The following is a 25314-nucleotide window of genomic DNA, read 5'->3' as shown; positions in this document are numbered from 1 at the left end:
CATAACCCAAAAGGTTGTGTGTATTTACGTTTTTTTGCTTTGGCAGATAAAATGCAACGCTGTAACAGTGTCGAAGGTGAAATTATCTTGCTGAATTGTTAATAGGAGTGAGCAATAATTTAGCTGTTTCTTATCGATTGCAAACGGATAGTTTCGGGCAAACGATGACGCTCTGGGGAACCTAATTGATGACTTTGTAGATTGGAACGACGCTGATGGGTGGAAAATAAAACCCCAACTATGACATCAGCGCTGCTGGACTACTGATGCTTTGGGCGTGTTGTGCTACAATTAGACTCTTGCTTGGTGGTGCTATTACTTAGTCATTAGATGCTACTGCTGTCGGATAGTGGAAGAAACAGTTTCGAATCGTGGTTTGCTCAACGCTGGAGAATGAAATCAGATCCTCCACAACGCAACTAATCAACATTATTGTGTCATCAATGTTTCAGGTTAGTAATCGGAGCCACGTAGAGTGGATCCAATTCCACGATATCGTAATTATTTAACGAACGGCCTATTTGTAAATCTGCTTCACGATTTAAACTTCTATCTTGTTTACTATCATTCCTCAATATCAGTAATCTAATTTTCATACTTATTAAATTTGTAATTTATTTGTGCATTATTTTTTTTTATTTCCTTAAATTAATAACCATTGCTGATTGGGATGCGAATATGTTAGTTAGTTAGGGGCTAGTTAACGCTTGAATAATGGGTAACGTCGGTGCCTCGCGCACCTAAAAATCCTTGCCTATAAACGTCTTTAAAAGTTGGCCCTTCTTTATTGATACACTTCGCAGCCGGTTATTAGAGTACAGGCCAATCACGGAGCTAGTGCAACGATGCACCTACCTAGGCAGTGAGCATAGATCCCTCAATGGACCAAAAACCAGAAACTCCTATCCCTACCGCGTCGTAGTACCAATCGGAATGCGAACAATCTTACCGACAGGGAAGGATTACATTTATGCAAATGCTGAGTGTAGTAACGAGGAATTGTCAGCCTTGGCTTGATGATTCCTCAAAAAAGTGGGCGGCTGTACTGCAGGTTAGGAGCAGCTCACGACAGTGTTTGATTTGGAGTAAACGACTGAATGAAGAAATGTGGTAACTCGGAGCTAAAGCTATGATCTAAGAGCTATTAGCTCGAGATTCGGTAGCGTGACCTTAGTAAGGCAACCTACCTAAACCTTACTACCTTACTACGAATAATCTAAAAAATTCACCACGGAACAATGGGCAAAAACGATGAAATAAGGGCATTGAATGGATGTGCTCGGTACCCGGAACTGCAGATTGCTGAATGTCGTGGATGGTGACAGGGTGCTGCTCGAACAGCTAATTAACTCAAGCACAAAAACGTCTTGTTCTGGTTATTATACCCTATCAAGATGCAAATGGACAAAAGTGATGTCGATCTGCGAATGGATCCATGAAGAGTGGTTTGGAAACTGGAAACAGGTTTCTAGAATCATAACTGCTTGATTTCGGTGCTAGTGTTCACATAGGCTAGCGCTAAATTTAGTTAGTGAAGAATAGAGTAATGAGCGAATATTACATCAATACAGCTACAAGAACTAATCTCTAACTAACACATATAGTGCAATTTGCGAATGTGTTGTTCATTGCAGAAACGCATACATAGATGTAGCTGTCATTTTTCATGTTACTTTTAGGTTGTTACGCTTTTCGTCTAATGTACGGTCATAAGATGAAAAAAGTAATAGATTATTGCTCAAAAACAACAAAATATTCTCCCCGAGTTTAGGGTGTATATATCTATACCTATAAAAATGGATTTCTGTCTGTCTGTCCCTATGTTCCTCGATAACTACTGAACCGATCTGCGTGAAAATTTGCATGTAGGGGTTTTTGTGGCTAGGGAAAGTTCTCTCGATGGCAAAAAACCCCTCCCCACACAAAGAGGGGGGCTCCCGTACAAATCTATGCCTATCAAAATTTCTGACTGCTGTATGTTCCTTAGAGAATCGAAAACTACTGAACCGATTGGAGTGAAAATTTGCATGTAGGGGTTTTGGATGCCAGAAGGTTCTTATGATGGTTAGAGATCCCTACCCCCACTAAGAGGGGGGGGGGGCTCCCATACAAATGAAACACAAATTTCTGCATTACTCGGGAACTAATCAAGCAAAATTTTTCATGTGGGTGTTTTTGGCGACGAGAATGTTTTCTATGAAGAATTGAGACCCCTCCCCACTTTAGGAGGGGGGGGGGGCTCCTATACAAACGAAATACAAATTTCGTCATAACTCGAAAACTAATTAATCAAATGGAACCATTATTTGCCTGTGGGACTGTGGGTGTTTTTGGAGTCATGAATTTTTTCTATGATGAATTGAGACCCCTTACCTTTTAAGGAGGGGGGCTCCCATACAAATGTAATACAAATATCCTCATAACTCGAGAACTAACCAAGCAAATAGAACCAAATTTAGCATGTGGGTGTTTTTGCAGACAATTTTTTTTTCTATGGTGAATTGAGACCCCTCCCCAATTTAGGAGGGGATTAATGACCCCTCTCTCTTTGAGGAGGGGGGGCTTCCATACAAATGAAATACGAATTTACTCATAACTCGAGAACTGATAAAGCAAATGGAGCAAAATTTGACATGTGGGTGTTTTTGGAGACAAGAATTTTTTCTATGGTGAATTAAAACCTCTCCCCACTTTAGGAGGGGGGCTCCTATACAAATGAAATACAAATTTCCTCATAACTCGAGAACTAATTAATCAAATGGAACCATGTTTGGCATGTGGGTGTTTTTGGAGGCATGAATTTTTTCTATGATGAATTAGGATCCCTTACCTTTTTAGGAGGGGGGTTCCTATACAAATGAAATACAAATTTCCTCATAACTCCAGAACTAATCAAGCAAATGAAACAAAATTTGGCATGTGGGTGCTTTTGCAGGCAATTTTTTTCTATAGTGAATTGAGACCCCTCCCCTCTTTAGGAGGGGAATAATGACCCCTCTCCCTTTTAAGAGGGGGGGGGGGCTTCCATACAAATGAAATACAAATTTCCTCATAACTCGAGAACTAATCAAGCAAATAGAATCAAATATGACTTGTGGGTGTTTTTGGAGACATGAATTTTTTCTATGATGACTTAGGACCCCTCTCCTTTTTTAGGAGGGGGGGGGGGGCTCCCATATAAATGAAATACCAATTTCCTCATAACTAGAGAAGTAGTCAAGCAAATGGAACCAAATTTGGCATGTGGGGGGTTTTGGAGGCAGGATTTTTTTTAATGATGGTTTGAGACCCCTCACCCCTGTGGTAGGGGATAAGAACTCTCATACAAATATCAATAATAAGACCAAAATTAATCAATAACAAGACCACCAAAAACTATCAATAGTAACATTAGATAATTCAGCGCGAGACGGCCACAGGCCGCGAGTGTTGCCGGCGACCTGCCGTCGGAAGCGCCGGTCACTGCGGGGGGCAACCCCCAGTAGAGATCACCTGTATCTAGGTTTACTTAGTTTCCTAGATCTACTGACCTCTATTACTTTCCTTCTGTTGGGTCACCCCTGCGAAATGGTACTTTCTACGAAAAGATTTTCCGTGAAATGGTACATCCCGCGTAAAGTTTTTCGCGAAATGGTGTTGTGCGAAACTCTATATTCCGCGTTATGGTCAACCGAGAATTGGTGTTGCGCAAAATGGTATTCGGCGAAATGGTTTGTAATGATGGCGAATATTTAAATGCTATCCGCTTTATTTTATCGGGCTAAGCAATGGGGGAAGTTGTTTTCTACTTTACTGTGAGGAAAATTTGTATATTAAAACACCCATGAACTCCCCAGAAACTTGCAAAACTCAATATTGTGTCAAAGGTCATCCGAGATTCACGATTTATGTACAACACAGTTTAATTTGTGGCAATACGATGTTTGTCGGGTCAGCTAGTATATATAGTTGTATGAGAGTCCATATCCCCCTACCACACGGGTGAGAGGTACCTTGTTGGTGAACTAAGTGTAAACTCAATTATTTGAACAATTTTATGCGAAATTAAAGTAAAATTGTAATTGTGTAGTACATACATATTGTACCGCGATGTTGAATTTAAGCATACTGTCGATAATTGTAAGCGACAGGCACCATACAATTGTCCTAGCGCTATCAAAACATCAATATTCTGTCTAGATTTGAACCCTTTTGAACATATTTTTAGATAATTTCATTTCTATAATGAGAAATCGTTCGATTTCTTATCAAAATGACTTAAACCGAGCTCTTGTAAAAAAATGGTCAGCAATTCACAGAGGGATATTTGAAAAAATTTTAATTTTATCCCAAACAGATTGAAACAGGTCATCAAGAATGTAAATTATCCTACAAGGTAGTATTTGAGCGAGAAAGGACATTTGCTTCAACTAATAGTTAACTGTTCGAATACTTTTTTGACTGCATTTTTAGCCAATTCAAACTATATGTACTCTATCTTCAAAACGGAAAGCTTTTCCCCGAATTTTTGTTGTGAATCTAAATATGCTTTAGTTAAACATTGTTTTAATAAATATTTGCTACCGCCATCCGGGGTGACATTGGGCCACGGGGGTGAGATTGAGCCAAAAACCAAAAATGTTTATTTGTGAAAATTTATTATATCTGTAGAAACTGGTGACTTAAATTCAAAATGATGATGAACATAACATATTTATTCATAACTTAGAATGGAACACAGATAATATTAGCAAACTATTTAGCCTAAGCAGGGTTTCAAAGTTCGCGATCAAAAATACGCGGAAATAACGCTTGTAAAAAATGTCCCGCATAAACCAACCCAAACAAGAAATCGCATCAACTTGCTATCTTGAAGGTATATAAACTAATCATTTACAATGTTTCGAAAGGTTATTATGTGTTGGATAAGTTTTGATTACGAAAATAATATTTTTCGAAACTTTGTACTTTTCGAGCTTCACGGGGGTGAGATTGTGCCAAGCCATAATGATCGATCCAATTTGTGGATTTCACATACACAACAAAAATACGTCAGTATACATACACCAGCACACTCACATTCTTTACTATTGAGCACAATATTTTGACAGATTAGATAGCATCATCCATTTTGGAGCAAACTGCATCATAGGTCTGCTAAATAATTTAAATTAATTTTTACTTTTTCTCTGGAAATTTCAGATACTTTGAATAAACACTCTAATATAAGACGAATATATTATACCGTGAATAAACTGCCAGTTTTAAGGAGGGGGAGGGGGGTAGGATAGGCCACATGTTCTGCGGCCGCGGGTTCTTGAACGAAGTAATGGTTACTTTTGTTAAATAATCAAATAGATATGCTTCCTTAGGATACACCCTTTCATATATCTCCCCCTTGTTAACCCTAGAAATGCTACTGGCTATATAAAGGCTGTCCATTGACTACGAACTCATTTTTAGTTATTTCAGACCTCCTCAGGTTATTTTCGTTCATACTTTTTGTATGATGCGTTGTTTTTGGCCGACCCCCTGCCCCTGATAGTCCGCTTAGTTCATGGATGGCCCCAAATGAACTACTTTATACTGATCTTTATGTGTATTGTTTATAAACATGCTAAAGTTCACTGTTTAGGTTTTTAGCCTAACTTTATGTTTTTGGCACAATGTCACCCCCTAGAAGGGGTGAGATTGTGCCAAAGTTGATGCACTTCCAGTAAAATTAGGTTTCATTGTAACTAGACCATCTCTACGGTAGTTGTTAATTGAACAATTTAGTATATATTGGCAGCTTCGAAATCAACTTAGTTCCTAAATTGTGTGTATACTGAGCTAAAGAACAAAAATATATACTTTTTTGGCACAATCTCGCCCCGGATGACGGTATCATTCTTTGCAAAAATACTGCGCAAAATTACTAAAAGAAAAATTTATGCGCTGCTGTCCGAATAGGGGGTTGTCCCCTGTTGTGAAATGGCTCCGGTAGTGAAACACCCATCGTTTTTGACGTGTTTATTTAAGTAGCACTACCAAATTACTACCAACGACTCGTCTCATTGTACCCTTCCTTTTGAGCAAACAACAATCAAAATACAGCTTTTAGAATGTTTTGTAGGAAATGTGCTTGAAAAACATGCCCGAAAAAGTTTTTTAGAATATTTTGGGATTGATGTTTTTGTCTATGACTAAAACAGAAAAAGGCAGCAAAATGCATATAACCTTAGTTTTGAATCTCTATTTCATTACACAAACAAATTTTAACTGATATAATGTACTCAAAAAATATTACATAAAATTTTACAAACTCGTCGTTCGCCCCGGTTGTGAAACAGTGAAGTTCTCCGGTTATGAAAAATTCAGAAAAACGATTATTCAATACTTTAATGATCACAAATATTTTCAACACACTTTTTAGGCACATGAGAGCCATATCTACATATTTGAGATCTCGAACTTCCTGTTTTTACATACAAGCAAAGCCATGGGTTTATACCGTCTTTAGACATTACCCTTCTTTATCGACAGACTTCGCAGCCGGCTGTTAGAGTACAGGAAAATTACGGGGCCAGTGCAACAATCCTACTGACTCTAACTAGCAAGCACCGTCTAGCCGAGATTCGAACATTTTGTTTTTACATACATTGATTACAATTTAGGTTTAGATGATTAAATTAAGAAACTGATAAATTACTTTGCATTTAAGGTGTTTTCCGTTAATAAATAAATGTAATATTTTATTTTCATTTCATGAAGAATTGCATTATTACATGCGTGGATATATGCTACTATCACTACAAAAAGACTTACGTAGTCTTGCGTCACCTATGCGGTCGTGTCTTGTACACAACCCCTCTGGTATTTTAGTTTATTTTCGTTTGGCCACTTTTTATGCCTTTTCCTCTCTTAAAATTTAAGTCGGAACTTAAGTAATACTTTAAGTATTATAATTGTTAAGAACGGCAGCAATCAAACTGCCAGCACTGCTGATAGTAGTATCAGAACCGGGTATCTCTCGCGTATCAATTAAGTAAAAGTGCCACGATGAACTAAATTAGAGTCAATTAGGTGTCAAAGTTGATTTAGCAAATATCTAATTAGTGAAAAACAGTAGGTCGTGAAAAATTTTAGGTATTTAACGTATAGTTTGTTATAGATAGGCCTATTGCTAATGATGCGTTTTTTCGTAGTCAAATAAATTACCCACATATTCTACTGGATGAAGGCTGTTCGGCTTAGTAGATCATTTATGGTATTTTATGTAAGCCAACCGAAGCAGTTCCGGGAATCAACTAACGGGTGACAACTAAAATTTTGGAATTTTTTCCAGGTCCCTATACTCAACAACCAACGAGCTTAGATAGAAATGAGACTATGTATGTGTTAGCTCTTTATCTCCTCTTTATTGTATTGCTTAAAATGACGTCGAAACAAGAAGCATTTCGGGAGCCCGGGGACACTTCTACGAACTGCCGCAGAAATCTTGGCAAAAAGTATACTGTATTATGTAGTGGCTTCGACTGTTTAGCATATTCTAAGAAGCCCAACAACTATTTGCAAGCAAGGTAGTGGAAGATCAGCCAAAATTATGGACGCAGAAAGACATCGTTCTCTTTCTCATTTCTTTAACAAGAAGCCCTCTGGTTTGGCTATCAATTAAGATGTGCACCAGACGAATGTTTGAAGAAAATTTTGATCCCATTTCTACATATCATGCAGATAGACAATACGTGTTTTGGCCGGATAGAGCATCCTCGCATTACGCCAAAAAAATACATCGTTCCTGAATACCCATTCGATCCCATTTGTACCCAAAAACCACCACCCGACAAATCTGTCTCAGTGCACCCAATCGAAGATTTCTTCGGGATTTTGAGTTCCTTGGTGTACCAAAATAACTGGAGAGTCACGAATTGCAAATAGTTGATTGGTAAAAGTAAGAGATGCATTCGCAAAGTTGACCTGAAGGCCATACAACGCTCCTGTTTGGACATCAACCGGAAGCTTCGCCGAACATCCGATTACAGACCGTTTTCAAATGTATTCTAATTTTTTTTTCAACAATGGACAATGTATCTTTAATTTCGGTAAATCAGATCTTCTTGATAAATCTTTATCTTTTTTGACAGTCAGAGGAAAAAATTCCAAAATTTTAGTTGTCACCCGTTACAGGATTGCCCTTCCAATGAATGTGTAGTAGTGTAGTGAGAATATATTCTCACCGTAAGCGAATTCCACATTTAACCAGATGTAAATTTTCATCTTTTCAAGCTTATCCTTATATAATTTGAAGCTGCTTACTACATGTAACTGCTGTCGAAGGTTTTTCTTCTGATATTAGACAATCCTCAACAGTAATAATCCAGTAATGTTAGTATGTAGTAGTTATTTATCATTAACCGTTACTTTTATTTATACTATTACAGCCATGCCGCCTCTGGAATCTGAGTATAGCAAGTGTCCTGGCACTAACCCTATCTAATGTTTTCCTGACCGTGAGATTGCTGCATAATAGCGACTGCAACAGTCAGTACAGCTCCAATGTCGACGACAGTGCTTCGCTGGTTCCACGAGCCCCGGTCCTCACACCGGCCACCTGCCTGGAGTACGTGCTGGCCGAAACGCTCACCAACAACACCGACAAGGCTGTCTTCTCCGGGTTGGACCTACGGCTGGGACGGTGGGACTCAAGAAGATTGTACAAATTTTTTGATTTTGCTGTGATCGGTGAAAAGTATCCCGAACTGGGAGAGAAGTTTAGTGTCTGTCTGGCAACGCAAAGTTCGATTGAGAAGATCTACTCGCTGGTGCAAGTATCGCACCACTGGTCCGGACCGATATCCGCGGCCATCTTTGCAGCTGGAAATGACGAATTATATTTGCTACAAATTTATCTATCCTATCTGAGAAATTGCTTCAAAACGATCCGCGAACGGGTCAGCTTTCATCTCGCTCTGCCCAAGGACCGTGCTCCGACTCACCTGAAAAGCATTCACGTCGGTGACTTTACCAAGTTCGATTGTGCCAAACCGGAGGCGACGTTGAATGATTTGATGAAACTGCGAAAGGCGGACACTAACAAGTGGCGCATCAAAAACCCCTACCCACAGAACCATCTACGCAACGTCGCCCGCAAAGGATGCCAAAATATGTTCGTGTTTCTCACGGATGTAGACATTATTCCCAGTGTTAACTTTGCCGAACATTTGGATAAATTTCTGAGAAACCGTAAGACGTCGCACCACGGCCACCAGACGGCGTACGTCGTGCCTACCTACGAGCTGGACGAACGCGTTCGCTTTCCCCGCAACAAGACTGATCTGATACGGCTCGCCAACAAGGGTCTAGCTAGACCGTTTCATCACAAAGTTTTCATCTACAATCAGTTTGCGACTAACTTTTCCAGGTAAGTGTGCGGGTTTTTTTGTGTGTGCTACACGTATTGGCCATTGTAGTTGTAATGTGTTTCTAATAACCCACAGGACAAATTGCGCATTGAGTGATTTTGCTCTTCCCACCGGTTTTATGAGGTTCATTTTTCGTATGTTTTCCAGTATAAAATATCAGCAGTTGCGTATTAAATTAGGCACTTTCTTACCTTAGAGAAAGTACGTTGTGATAGTCAAAAACTAGTAACATTTTCTTTTTAAAAGATTAGCGACTTTCGTCATCAATTCACATATCCCAGCACTCTCTTTTCAACGGCTAATATTTTTAATAGATAACAACAATTTTTCTTTATCCATTTTCTTAATGAGGGTAATGATTTTTGGCCGTTGAGCTGTCTTTATATTGACAACTGATAGCTGGTTTTCAGCTATCTTCAAATGATAAGCTGACACTAAACTGATTCATAAAATTTTATGTTTAAGTTTTCATTTCTTCATTTCAAAATGATTCTTGACCAATAAGGAAAGCCAAACAGCTATATGTGCCGTACAACAAAGAATCCTTAACGATTCTGTCGAAGATAATAATCATTTACGCTAGTTTGCCTTTCTTATGCTAGTGCAAATTCCCCATTGCCCAGCGGACAATTCTTCAGGGGAAGAAGTGTATTGGCGGCAATAGGTAAGCATAATGTGCTATTTTGTCACTGCTGACCTAATCATGCCCTGCAAGGGAGGAATTGGTTGATCCGAAATGTCCTCCCGGCATGGCAGGCTTCCGAGAATGTCGTTTACTAAATAAAATGATCTCGGAAATTACTTTCGTCGCTCGCTGATGCCGTAAAGTAAAGAGAAAATTGATTTTAACACCACAAACTCGTCCGAAAACGAGGCCAACGCCAAAGCCATTTCACAAAAGCCGCACGGTTTTGCTTTATGCCAAAGCGGTTCGAGGTGTACGGTAACTGCTAGGAGAAGAATTGCTTAGTACAAAAGGACTTACGGTAGGGGAACAACGGATCGGGCGGTCTCGTTTGGGTGAAAGCTTTCTCGGTCGGGTTTTATGGAGAGACATTTCTCGGGATTTTATTGCTTTGTCTTTTAGCGTCTTTAGTTGATGATGATGATCCTCTCAGTTGTGTCGAAAAATGGATTCCGTTCGTATTGTTTCCAAGAGGGCTGCGCACCGTTTTCCAGGGCTGCTTTATATTGCGCGAGAAAAATCCAACATCCATAGGCTGATTATATTGGAAGGCAGTAAACACACTGAACCATTCTGTCTGAACGAGCACCGAACGACGGCAATGGTTGGATGAAACATCCCCGCATATAATCGCCACAGTGGGAAAATACTTGGAAACGGAACAGCAGCCAGAAAGATTTATTATCACAGGGTCCATTTACCTGGAAGGTTATTTATCATCGTTTGAAATGCAATCATTAATTCTTCAATCATGAGTTCATTCAGCTGCGATCACATTCATGTGAATTGATAACTGTTTGACTGGCAGCATTCTCGTGTAAAGGACGTTCATTGGCAGCGAACACAGCCAGCACAGCCAGCGGTTGTTGGAACGGGATCCATAGCAGAGGTATTACGAACGGAAATAGCAAACGGATGCACACCAAGTGAAACATTATGGCAACTAAATGTAATAAAGCAAGCTCGACCATGCACTGCACATGGAACATATATCTTTTGTGTACTTGCTTACTATATGTCACCCAGGACAGTTAGCAGTCTATAAAACAATCTGCTGATGTGATTGCTCTCCTGATTTAATTTTGTGACGTGAATACCGGACCCCTTCGGGTATGGGCTCCATCTCGAGAAGGGAATCCTCTGGCATTGTGCGTGTGTGGCCGTCCGGAAAACGCCGGACGCTATGAGACGACCGTTCGGATCGACCTGAATAATTGAAGTGATATCAAAACTGGGCCATCTCGATGATCCAACGTCAATCGATTCCAGCCGAAGTCAGCATGAATGGTTGCAAACAGAAGCATCCACAGGACTTAATGAGGACTCCACTAAATGAGAATTCCTGTATGTGTGCTTTGTTTGTCATTTGAATGGCTCAGTTTATCCGGCTCGGTCAGCTTAATTGAGTGCTCAGAGAATTCTTCTGTTGTGGAATGACATTGACTGAAAGTCTTTTATCATCCGTTTTAATTGAATTCTCGCAGCATAATGGAAGCGTGTATCTAGAAATAATTGTTTCCTTTTCGCAAAGGTGATATTGTGGAACTCAAGCGAAGAAATATGTTGCCTCGCAATGGGATATTGCTCGGCTGAATAGCTCGAGGCACGTTCTACCTGGAATCGTACATATCGAATACAATGCATTCTTCGTTCGGAATAGGCAATTTCCTGATTGGTTTAAATGCTATGGTATCTAAATATTTAAATTATATCGTATGAATATACCAAAAATTGCTCGAATATTTCAACGACTTATAGACTTCTGGTTGGTTTTCAATCAAGGAAAATATTCAAATTCGGTGTTGAAAAGTTTTGTAAAATGAATTTTCTGGTATTAGTTTCAACAACTATTAAGCCGATCACTGTAGCGCTTTGTATATTCGGGCTTTTCGATAAAGCGACTGTTTAGCGTTCTCAGTATTATTTTTAGTACTGTTGCAGTCAAGGCGGTTCGGAGCTTTTTACGAAATCGAATAACTGGTGTAAAACAAACAACCTAGAAATATGTGTTTGCTGAACGATTTGTTAATCGAAATAAATCCATGGGTAATGTCACCACAGTAAAACAAAGTACATGGCAGGGATGGCAAATAAACGCGATTAGAGGTGAAAAGAAAAAGAAACGCAAACCTGCTCAGGTGTACCCGCGGTGGATGAAACCGGTGTCCCAGATTCCAATTTCCCGGAAATCCAGCGGGAAATCGAATTTGCTGGGGGAGATCAATATGGAGCCGTGCCGCACCGGTAAAAAACGACTACTGCTGGAGCTCCACGAACATGATAAAGAATTACGAGTGCCGACAATTTTTCTGGATAAAACAGATATAATACGAGAAGCTATCACAACTTTTCAAACCTTTTAAAAAGCTTTTGATTTGTTCGATTCAGACTCAACGTAAAAGTTCCGCGAATCATAACACGGGATGTATTTGCTTTGCCATTGATTAGTAACATCAACATTTTCATTCTTTTATACGATTTGGCCTTCTTTCGAAATAATATCATATAATTTATATGCACTATGAGATTAATATTTGTGCTTTTTGTGTACGATATTTGAGAAATAGTTATTCGCTGACGACCTAAAAATCTTCCGAACTATTGCAAGGTGATGCACTGCTATTAGCACAGATTAACAGACAAAACACTCGTTTTATATTCTTCGCACCGAATAAACCGTCATTTCAAATTTGGGCTTAGTTGGGAACATCTTCGTTTTGGTCAAAGTGGCACTTTTTAACGAAAGCAGGGGAATGCCCCATAAAAAATATTTACTAGTTTGAGGGATACTCCTGTTGCTATTTGATACTTGGGAATGTCGATAATAGATGGTGTTAGTGTTCAGGCTAAATATGAGGTACGATAATTTTTATTGACTTCCAAGAGTTATGTCCGTTTGTCTGTAGTCATAGTGTAAAGTCACACTAAAATTCAATAACTAGATCGATGGAAGCCAAATCTGTTTTCTGGGGCCAGGTTTGGTCATATCTGGACATGTTTGGGAGACTCCGGGAACCACTAGGAAATGACCCGTTTCGAACATGAACTAAAACACCTTAAATCACTCTAAAACTTTAAAAATAGATCCATGTAAGACCTAGAGCTACAATAGCCGATTCCGGACCTGGTTATATTATCAAACATATACCACATTGTGTGATTGACTTCCCTAGGGGCTCCCGGTATCCCCCAAACATGTCCAGATCTGACCAAACCTTACCCTAGGTTGTAGATTTGGGTTTCATTAATCTAGTTATTGAATTTTCATGTGATTTAAGGTGTTGCACGATAAGTTTTTGTTCATGGACGAAACTGGTCACTTGTCTGGGTGCTCTCGGAAGTCCCCGGAGCTTGTCCAGGTATAACCAATGTGGTGCTAGGTAGTTGATCTGACTTCAATTTGTCTTGTTTTTAAATTCTGGCGTAATTTGAAGTGTCGCATGAAAAAATCAGAGGGGTTGTGTACAAGACACGACCGCATATATAGGTGACGCAGGACTACGTAAGTGTCTTTGTAGTGATAGTAGCATGTATTCATGCTTGTAATCATTCGATTCTTCATGTATACATGCTATATGCAACATATATACATGCTACATGCGTTGTATGTAACATTTACCAAAGTAGTAACATTGCATACGTTCAATTCTCAAAAGATTGTACATTTGAAAACAATTTAACAAAATCAAGAACACAAACTATTGCTTTCCTGCTACCTTACTGAAATTAAAGATTGTTCCCCACGTTGAAGGGATTTTACCAATTCAATCCTATTTTATCAACAGCACATCTTTTCACTACACTTCTAATGGAACGGCAAGCATGCGGAGGTTGGAAAACTCGCAAAATGAATAGATATGCCGAGCATCGGCAAACTGTTTTTATCATGATAAAACAGCTACGCGAGTGGTTTAATTCGCCTATAACAATGAGCAACATACACTCATGCTTCGTAGCATCGCTGAATATACGAATATCGTGAGCAACGCAAAAATGTGAATTGACGCTTTCTGCTGCTTGTAAAGCCACTAACACTACTTTAAACTATTCCCTTTTCGTGGTAATTTGGAACACTTTCCGACGTCCTCGGGCATTCTATATCCGAAAAATCGAACACACTCAATGTTCAATATTCAATTTTTGAACGAATTCTGATGTTCACATTGAGGTTCTGTTGGTGATAAAATTCAAAGCTGATGCGTGCCTTATCGGTGAGGCAGGCGAATAGTGTATGTTCATGAGGGATGTTCATCGATTCAAATGATCACTTTTTCGCGAATTCTCCAACCACTGCAAGCATGCGTATTCATACAGAGTCGTATTATAACCGAACACTACAGCTGTAGTACATTTTTCCAACACAGATATCAAATGCACCGAGGTTTAATCGTCTCGCAGTAAAGAGTTTGTGATCTGTTGGGACAACGAACTTGTGTCATTTTTTCTGGCACACTTCCCTAACACAGACATCAAATTGGACTAGGTTTAATCGCGTTCGTAAGAAATTTGTTAGTACGAGGGGGCTTTGTCACTCTTTCTGGCATACTTCCCAAGCAAGGACATCAAAATGGTCTAGGTTTAACCGCGGTGTTAAGAAATCTTGTTGAAATGGGAAACTTTGTCACTTGTTTTGGCTTACTTCCCAAGCACAGATATCAAATTGGTATAGGTTTAGATCATCGTAAAGAATCTTCCAGCCAATCACAAAACGAGAATTCTGGTAAAACATAGGTTCATTATTTTCAATTTTTCAATAGTTCAACATCAAGAATCCGTACTTTTCTTCATTTGGGTCACTCTTAGAAGATTTTCCGATCGATTGGTGTAAGAATATTTAAAATCGATCGGAAAACCGCTGAGCTATCAGCGCTCAAAACCCGAGGGGCAAGACACTGTTGAAAATATATTACTTTTCCCTATGGAAATATTTTTTCAACCTTAATATATTGACCCTTCCCACCCATATAATATAACCTAAAGCCCTATAAAGCTACATTTATTTATACATTTATAGGGCTTTAATGGGGCGTAATATATTAATATATGATAAATATTATGAAGTGTCTTCCCCCTCGTCAAAACCTTTCATTTTTCGTGACACTCGCCTTTTTCGATTTTTTTGGAATGACACCCTATCTCAAAACTTGCCGTAAGACGTAGTCCTACGTCAAAAGTTGTTCATGCTCGCTAATGGCCATCTCCCACAGCGATAACTTAATCCGGAACATTTCCGGTTGACAACAAAAATAAGCAAAACCTTGGGCATAAACGTCTTTTCTAACACTTGACCCTTCTTTATCGACAGACTTAATAGCCGGCTATTAGAGTGCAGGATAGTTACAGGGCTAGTGCAACATTCCTACTGACTCTATCTAGCAGCACCGCCTTGCCGAAATTCGAGCATACGACGACTGGGTTGTTAGACCAGCATCGTACCTCGAAACCAACTAAGCGGTCGTACTAATACAGCGTAAAACTCCTAAAATGGTCGCCAATGAAAAACCAAAACCGGCTGTGATTTACGTTCATGTTAGAAGTATTATTGAAGATTTTTATTTATATGAGCAAACTGCCTTATAAAACTTCAAAATGGCGTAACTCAAAAATTCGTCGAACGATTTTTTTATTTGTAGCGCCTCCTAAGGATCGTGGTTAATCCTCTGCCACATTATTGATTATTTTAAATACAGATAGCATTAAGTAGGCCAATTTGTCGTGATAGCCCTACACAAGAGGTATCACAAAAAAAATCACGTTAAAAATATAAGGAATAATAACGGTCCTATATCACTTCCCTGAAGAACTCCAGGGCAATTGCAGACGATGTACGATTCAGTTTAGCCTAATTTAACTGGCAGCTGTGCATTAGGGGCCTATCCAAAAACCAAACTCTGATTGATTTGAGGAGTCATACGAAATATAACATGACCGTTGAAGTGTGCACAACCTCGGTTGTCGTACACCAACAGGGACGGGGGCTGAGTGACTCCCGCCAACTAAAAACTAAGTTATTGAAAATGAAAACGAAATCGGTCAGGATCATTGACAAAGTCCTTTAGCATGGAAACACGGACACGAATCACTTACCCCCCCCCCCCCCTACTAACCAGGGGCGTAGGTGGCCCTGATGAAGTGGGAACTGATAAACGAAAGAATAATCGTTATCAGGTTCAGAACACGGGTTAGAAACTGTAACCGTCGGCCTAGTCTCCGCCCAAGATTTAGGAGACTGTCGCGCGGTAAAATGTATGATAAATGTCACGAAATAAAATGTCAAGAAAATAGCTGAAATACTCTATTGCAAACAGCTTTCCCAGGCGACGTACGCAGCCACGCGTCAACGGTTTCCACCCACCCACCACCAGGGGGCGGAAAATGGAGTCGAGCTAGCGTGGATCGAGTATGTCAGAATAACGATCAGCCAGAGAGAGAGAGTAGGGTTCTTGGCGCGAAGAAAGGTCGTAGGTCGTTGGACAATAGCTAATCGAAGCCATTACCTTGCTTGAAGTCAAACCGTCAACGTGCACAAATTCAAACAGACAGACGAAATTAGACCAGAAGTTTCAGTTTGTTGAAATACACAAATTAGAAGGAAAATAGGACTGAAAGACAGAAATTACACAAAGTTTGAAGGAGGAAAGGAAAGACGTGTATAACAAAGCAAACAACAGGTATGGCTATTCAGAAATTCTACCATAGTCCCGACCTTGACCGCCGTGAACCGGATGCTAAAAAACCCTCTCGCTCTTAGGACCCCTGTGCTTACTCTGTTTTTACCCCGATTATCTGACGTTGACAGCGTGACCCGGAACTGTACCTGAGTTGTACCAAATTTGGTCCTCACGTCCGCCGCTGCCACCACGATCGTCAACCCCGAAGCTGAGAGAGCGTCCCTGTCATCGACGCCATCGCAGTAACGTCGCCATCGCGCTTGATAGAAGCCCTGAGTGAGCCCGCAGTTGGAGCGCCGGAGGTTAGCCGTCGAACCCCGTTCCAACGTCGCCAACGTCGCAAGTAGATCCCGGTCAGCATCACCACCGGAAGTGAAACCCCGAAGCCAAAAGGTAGGAGTTACCTAACCGAAGAATCCGTCAATAAACGGGAATAGTTTGAGCAGAAGGTTTCAAGTGTTTTCTTGACAGTAAGTCGCGAACGTTTGCCGTCCCTGAGGCTTGATTTGGGGGGGGGGGGGGGGTCTCGTAAGTGCTGGGTAGTTACGACCCCGTCAGTTACAAAACCTTACAGCAATCCAGTGCTATGTGCCATCGGATGCTGTCGACCTACCGGAGAAAGAGCCCAAGAAACAATGAGGGTTTTATTACACTCTTATGGTGGTTTTTATGACCAAAATCGGTTACGTATACCATAATAAGAGTGCAATAAAACTCAAATTGTTGCTTGGGAGCGTTTCTGCAGCGAACTGAACAGCGTGGTTGAGAAAATCCCGACAGGAGACACCCAAATCCATTTGGGCGACTTCAACGCGAAGATAGACTCAAAAAAACGTGGAGCCTTCTTGATGTGCGCAACAAACGCAGCGCTGATATTACATCTGACCATCAACTTGTTATCGCTAAGATACGTTTGCGTGTCCCATTGGTCCAACAACGGGAGGAGAAGGCTGGGTGCCGTTACGACGTTCGCCGATTGGAGAATCCTAAGGTGAAAAGGGTCTTTGTCGAACAGCTAGAATCCCAAGCCTCGGAGTTGCCACCTGGTGGAACCGTCGAAGAGCTATGGAGCGGCATCAAGAATGTCTTGATCACGACAAGTGATGAAATTTTTGGCGTAGCGAGCGCGAACCAGATCGGCTTACACAGCCGGTGATATCATATGGTGATATCCGTTTTTTGTACCATATTTCTCGCCGCGTTAGTGGTGCCAGGATGAATGCAAAGATGCCGCTAAAGAACAGAGGTGGTTAGCTACTAACTGAGCGTACAGAACAGCTTAAGCGATGGACTGAACATTTTGAACAACCGAGTTTCAAATGTTAGAGACCAACAAAGCCAACAGCGTATAACGTCAACAGTTCGCAGCATTAATCGCGTCAACTCTGAGGCGCCATCACTGGATGAAAGCCCATGGAGCGCCAGGGATAGACTGTATTTCAACCGAGATGCTCAAATATGACCCATCTTTGTCAGCCTAGATGATGCATCAGTTTTTCAGCAATATATGGGAAACCGAAGCTCTGGGAAGCTCTGTATTACTCTCAAAGTACTCTGTGAGGTAATCCTCAACCGGATCCAGGAGAAGTTTGATGCTACTCTCCGGCGGCAGCAAGCTGCATTCCGTGCTGGTCGATCATATGTAGACCATATCACAACGGTCTGCATTATATTGGAGCAGACCAACGAATTCCAGGACTCTCTTCTGCTGCTGTTCGTTGACTTCGAAAAAGCGTTCGACCGACTCAACCACGAAAACATCTAGGGTGCACTTAGGCGTAGAGGGGTTCCAAATAAGCTAGTTCATCTCATCGGGGCTCAGTACGAGGCGTTCTCGTGCAAAGTTTTGCACGACGGCGTCTTGTCCGACCCCATTAAAATTACTGCTGACGTGAGACAGGGCTGCATTTTATCACTGCTTCTGTTTCTCGTCATTATGGACAGGGGCGGACTGGCCCATCGGGCAACCGGGCAAATGCCCGGTGGGCCCCAGTAAAAATTTCGTCGTTACACAAAATGAGATTTTCCAAAATTTTTATTTTAGTTAAACTTTTTCTATGACTCACGAATGTTTGATTGCTGGGGCCCCATGATTTATGAAATCAACCGATTTGATGATTGAAAATTCAGCTTCAAATGGAACTATTGGGGCCCCGAACTTTAAACCAAAATTTTTCTTTCAATTAAACTTTTTCTATGACTCACGAATGCTCGATTGCTGGGGCCCCATGATTCATGAAATCAACCGATTTGAAGATTGAAAATTCAGCTTCAAATGGGACTATTGGGGCCCCGAACTTTAAACCAAAATTTTTCTTTCAATTAAACTTTTTCTATGACTCACGAATGTTCGATTGCTGGGGCCCCATGATTTATGAAATCAACCGATTTGAAGATTGAAAATTCAGCTTCAAATGGGACTATTGGGGCCCCGAACTTTAAACCAAAATTTCTCTTTCAATTAAACTTTTTCTATGACTCACGAATGTTCGATTGCTGGGACCCCATGATTTATGAAATCAACCGATTTGATGATTGAAAATTCAGCTTCAAATGGGACTATTGGGGCCCCGAGCTTTAGATCAAAATTTCTCTTTCAATTAAACTTTTTCTATGACTCACGAAGGTTCGATTGCTGGGGCCCCATGATTCATGAAATCAACCGATTTGAAGATTGAAAATTCAGCTTCAAATGGGACTATTGGGGCCCCGAACTTTAAACCAAAATTTTTCTTTCAATTAAACTTTTTCTTTGACTCACGAATATTCGATTGCTGGGGCCCCATGACACATTAAATCAACCGATTTGATGATTTAAAATTCAGCCTCAAATGGAATTATTGGGGCCCCGAACTTTAAACCAAAATTTCTCTTTCAATTGAACTTTTTCTACGACTCACGAATGTTCAATTGCTGGGGCCCCATGATTCATGAAACCATTTAAGTTGAGCTGTTGGGGTCCAAGCTCAGAAAATATTACCAGCTTCAATTCTGAGTAATTAAAAGTAGAGTTAGTATTTCATCCGCAGTTATTTGACTACTTATAAATATCGAACTGTCGGCTTAAGCTCCATACTTAGTTTACTTCAGTGGCGACGGTCCGTTATCGATCCTGCGCCGAATGAATTATGGTCCTTCAGTACTCAATCCTGGGCTACCTTTCTTCAAACCCCTCGAACACCAGCTGAACGTGCATCATCCTCGATAGCGCCCATCTATCAGTGCGATGTCTACTCCGAAGTCTACGGCCTCTTCTTGATTCTATGCTTAAAATAATTTTGGTTACTCTTTCGTCGGGCATTCTAGACACGTGACCAGCCCAGCGCAGACTGTCACACTGTACTATCTTCATTATAACAGCATATTTACATTCTTAATACAGCTCGTGGTTCATGCGTCTCCGCTACACGCCATTTTGGATTTTGCAATATTACGCTAAAACCCGAAGCATTCGTCGATCAGCTTCTTTTAGCGTCCATGATTCATGTCCGCAAAGGGCCACCGAAAGGATTAGTGTTCTCTAGAGCGTCAGTTTATGCGAATTTGCAAGCTACGGGACTTCAGCTAGAAAATGTAATGCCTGCGTAAAGGCCAATTCGCAGCTGCAATTAGTCGTTTTATTTTGCGACTTACATCGTCACATATCACGAGCATACCAAAATATATTCAGTTCCTCTTCGACACCAGCACCATTTGGATTTCCGCGCCATGTACTTCGTTTTGGCGGTGTTAATGGTAAGTCCCAATTTCTAAATAAATGACCTAAAGGCTTCTTTCGCTGCTCTTCTTTTGATTTCGGTGATATCGACGTCATCCGCAAAATCAAAAAGCACGTGAGGTCTCATTTGCTATTCTGACTCATAATTTTTACTCATCCTGCGTCACACGAATCAACGTAACTAGTCCTAGCGTTAACTGTCACAGCTCATTTCGTTTTACTGAATCGTATGCCGCCTTGAAATCCATGATAAAAACATGATGAATCTGCAAGTTGTACTCCCGGAACTCGTCAGTTACTAGACGCCGGGTAAATATCTGATCCATCCTGAAGCGACCCTCATGAAAACCAGCTTGATACTCGCCGACGAAGAACTCAGCTAACGGACTCAGCCACACACGATAGGGAGACCACCTTATAGGCAAAATTGAGCAACGTAATGTCTCGATGTCCGATGTCGATGTCGATGTAAAGTCGATGTCCGTTTTTTAAATTATGGGAAATGAGGCCAATCAACCACTCCTCCGAGATTTGTTTTCCTCCCTTATTCTGTTCGTGACAATGGGGTGGCGAATTGTTTCGTACAGCTGCTCACTCCTCGCTTTTAGAAGTTCAGTCAGGATAGCATCCTTTACAGCAACTTTACCGTTTTTCAGCTCACTGATTGCTCTTTTGACCTCCTCCTGTGTTGATGGCTCCACAGTTTTGCCGTCGCTCAAAATTCTTATCCTGTACCTGCTGATCTTCGTGTTTACTTCTCTATTCAACAGCGTCTGGAAATACTCTTCCACCTGGCTGCTACCGTCGTTTTGTCAGTAAGCAGGTTGCCAGCACTATCATTGCACATCACAGGCATGGCAAAATTCTTGCACCTGACCGTTTTGTAGAAACTCCGTGTGTCGTTGCTGGCGAACCTCTCCTCTGGACTGGCGAGCACGTGCTCTTCGTACTGACATTTTTAGGCGGTGGGTTCTTTCTTCCGCAGCTCTACCAGGACGAACCAAAAAGATTCGCGCAGAGTTTCGGGCCTTCCTCACATCGGAATCGTGTGAAGAAATTCTGCAGAGGATTCGCACAGAATACCTTGCTTATAGAAGCAGAATTCTTATAAGAAAATCCAAGAGTTTAATCCCAGGGATAGCTACAACTCGGCACGGGAATCGCCTGCACTATGGACTGTTTTGTTCTGATTTGAAGACGCAGTAAGCTACTCATATATATTGAACTGTTTACATCCCATCATTTATAAAATCAGCTTATTTGATACTTGCAATTTTGCATGTCATTAACCCTATAACATAAAATCTGCAGAAATATAAATGGGTGATAGATGAGGAAAACGTTGCATTGCTGGTAAAGATGCACAGTGGCACTTATCAGAATGTGAAAAGTTCACATTCACGCTGCGGCAGATCCTCCAAAAAGTCCATGAATACAGAATTCTACGCACAATTATTTCATTGATTTCAAAGTTGCGCATGATTCCATCGACCGTAAAATCATGGCCATTCTAACCTCGCAGTGGACTTTATCAACGTGATGGTCCCTCATGTGGGCTGTTCAACATGCCGTTACAGGATGTTATTAAAGGAGCACACACAGGCACAATCTTCAGCAAATTTAGTTAGTTCGTCTGTTTTGCCAATGAAATGAATATTGTCGATAGAACAACATTTGTGGTGGTGGCTGAAAAAACTAAAACTCAAAGTAGCGAAGATTGGGTTGAAGAAAAATGCGTCCAAACTAAAGTACCGTGAACCGCTAATATGCCGCACACGCTAAAAGTTGGTAACTCGGTCCTAATAACGACTGAGTTTGTTTTGTTTCGAGCATCGAGCCGTTATGCTGCCCGTTCTCTCGATACTCGACACTCGACAGTGACTGAGTCGAGTCAAGTTGCACGGGGCCCCTAATCTCAAAGGCCCGGTGGGCCCTTTGGCTCCCAGTCCGCCCCTGATTATGGATGAGATTTTAGTTAGAGAAATTGACAGTAGTCCAAATCGAGAATTGCCTTGGAATCCTCTAACGATCGAGTAGCTAAATGACCTCAACCTAACCGACTACATTGTCTTGCTCGCACAACGGCGAAACGATATGCAGAGCAAGTTAGATGACCTCTTCGAGGACTTCCAGGCAGTAGGTCTCGCAGGCAATGTAGCAAAAACTAAGTCTATGGTAGTAAACACTGAAAATTCTACCAACTTCACAGTAGCGGGACAACAAGTTGAGCAGGTAGACACTATTCAATATCTTGGTAGCCAGACAACGTCCGATGGTGGTACCAAGACTGATATAGCCACACGGACCAGGAAGGCCAGGGGAGTCTTTGCAGCTCTGCGAAACATTTGGCGCTCAAACCAGATCACTCTACGTACGAAAACCCGAATCTTCAATTCAAACGTTAAATCCGTACTGCTGTATGCCTGCGAAACGACGTGCGTCTCAGCGGAGACAACGCAAAAACTGCAGGTGTTTATTAACCGGGGCCTGCGATATATTCTTGCCTGGTGGCCTGACAACTGGATATCCAATGTATTTCAGAGCAGCATACGATACGGTTGAACGCGAACAGCTTTGGCAGATAATGCACGAGTACGGTTTTCCGGTCAAACTGACGCGGCTGATCAAAACTACCCTGTGCTACGTGCGCGTTTCGAGGACACTCTCGAGTCCTTTCAAATAGCGTTGAGGGTTGGGCGAGGGGATGGACTGTCCTTTATGTTATTCAATATCGCTATTGAAGGTGTGATCCGGCGAGTGGGCATCGAAACGATCTTCAGCAAAAGTAATCAACTCCTAGTCTTTGCAGACGACCTGGATTACTAGAAACCTTAGGACGACGAAGGCAATCTACGCCAGACTAAAAACCGAGGCTAGAAGGATAGGTCAATGCGTCGAAAACCAAATATATGGTAGGAAGAGGCTCCAGAGAAAGCAACGTTTGCCCCCCACGGACAGTGACTATTGACGGCGATGAACTGGAAGTGGTTGATGAGTTTGTATATTTGGGTAGTTCTCTACGGGTTTGAGACAGTAACTTAGCTTACGGAAGACATACGTGCACTTGCCATATTTACACGGACTATTTTTGTACAAACGGAAAGCGGAGAATAGCGTACGCGTATGAACTACGAGTTGCTGGCATCTGGAGAGATTCCCATCGTACACCTGGCGAATGTTGGGAGACTACGGGGGCCGGCCACGTCGCAAGGATGCCGGACGATTGTGCAGTGTAATCCGTTCTCTTCAAGAACCCCACCGGCACCAGGAATAGAGGGGCCCAATGTGCTAGATGGCTCGACCAGGTTGAAGTTGACTTGAGTGTATCGAGACGTGCACTGAATTTTCTCGAACCTATTTATTGAGGGATGTCACATTTTCCTTAGTCATATCCCGAACCTGTCACAACTTTTCACAAAATTAATACCCCCTCTATCTCCTAATTTGTACACGTCATTATTGAATGATCCATACCCGGTTATTTCCTGGAAATCGAACAGCCATTGTTATGTTGTCAAGTCACAAATATTTAACACTCATGCCATTCAAGCAAAATGAGTGTGACAACTGATATAACAGAAAATTATTTATATGTCTCTCCTTCAACCTCCTGTTACCATTCGTCGGTTCTAATAAAATTGTTTCCTCTCGCACAACGCACAACTTATCTGCATCGATTGCGGGGGAAAGGGTATCTAAATTGAAACCTTCCGTGAATGGCATGCTATTAAGATAACCAATTTGATAGTCCAAAGCGTCAATTTTGATGTTGAAGAACCCCCGCAAACTTACAAGCGCTGCCGGGGTAGGTTCTCAAGTTAAGCAGGAAGAATGCGACACTGTCGCTCGAAAGAACCCCTGCAAGGAAAAAAAAGTAAAAACAATGCACCACTATAGGGCTTCGACTGAAAAACTGTGACACGGGAAAGCATTTTCACATAAAGTCTACAATTTTACGACCGTTCATTGTTTGGTTTTTCATTTGCCATTGCTGGTGGTAGGTAGCGTGGGACACTTGGACCCACGGAGATCGAGATTGGGTTGTTTGGGGCCACGTGTTTGCCGGCAGCAACACATACACACACAAACACAAACACGCTGGTCGTCATTTAAAGATTCGTTCTCCGTTTTACGACCGCAGGCTCGTTTTTACTCAGCTCGCCCGATTCGCTTCTCAAACTAGAGACACTCACCCGCACCCTTCGGGGGCTTCGATGCGATAGTATATATAGGTAGGTTCGTCTATATTCATTTTATGTTGTGTTCGCAGCTGGTGGTTTACAACTCCAGGAGAAAGACGTTTACTGGGATAATTTAGTGCGCCATTAAGAAATAATGCTTTGATTTAGAACCATGCCGTCGAAGTTGAGAATTTTTTTTCGGGTGAAAAGATATGATAGAAGTATCGACGTACATAGGATTATCTGGGTGAAGGATATCCGAAAAATTTGCTTGGAAGATCCAAATATGTTTTTGCCGTTATCAATTTCAAGAGTTATAGCCTTATTTTCGTATCTTAAAATTAAAACGTTCATTAGCGTCAATCATGATCGTTTATGCTGCGCGTTAATGTTTACTGATGCGGTCTATCTATACGCATCGTTTTTTCAGATCTTGAGATATCTATATTTGCCGTACAGTTGTTCAATAATGATGCAAATTATTCATAAACATATTTTCTACGCTACATTTCCTCCACAGATGGCAAGCTGAAGTTTCGGACAGCGAAGAAACGCGCGTGTCGCATAATGTGACAAATTTCGAGTTCTTATACGAACCGTTCTACGTAGCACCTGACACCGTACCACCCCACGACGAAAGATTTCTAGGCTATGGGTACACGAGGAATACCCAGGT

The 25314-nt window shown here is 41.3% G+C and overlaps 1 protein-coding gene across 1 annotated transcript in view; it reads left to right on the top strand.

Annotated features, from left to right (window-relative positions):
- Window positions 1–8396: 8396 nt before the first annotated feature.
- The window catches only part of LOC128735472 (beta-1,4-glucuronyltransferase 1), a gene marked incomplete at its 5' end in the record, with an annotated part of 36025 nt that continues 19107 nt past the window's right edge, over window positions 8397–25314 (top strand). The window contains 2 exons of the mRNA XM_053829955.1: window positions 8397–9382; window positions 25159–25312. Of these exons, the coding sequence (XP_053685930.1) occupies window positions 8397–9382; window positions 25159–25312 (1140 nt within the window). The remainder of the gene's footprint in view (window positions 9383–25158; window positions 25313–25314) is intronic.

The sequence above is a fragment of the Sabethes cyaneus genome, chromosome 2, assembly GCF_943734655.1.
Source record: "Sabethes cyaneus chromosome 2, idSabCyanKW18_F2, whole genome shotgun sequence".
Taxonomy (NCBI): Eukaryota; Metazoa; Arthropoda; class Insecta; order Diptera; family Culicidae; genus Sabethes; species Sabethes cyaneus.
Note: the sequence above shows the minus strand (reverse complement) of the source record. Positions and strands in the feature narration are given on the sequence as shown.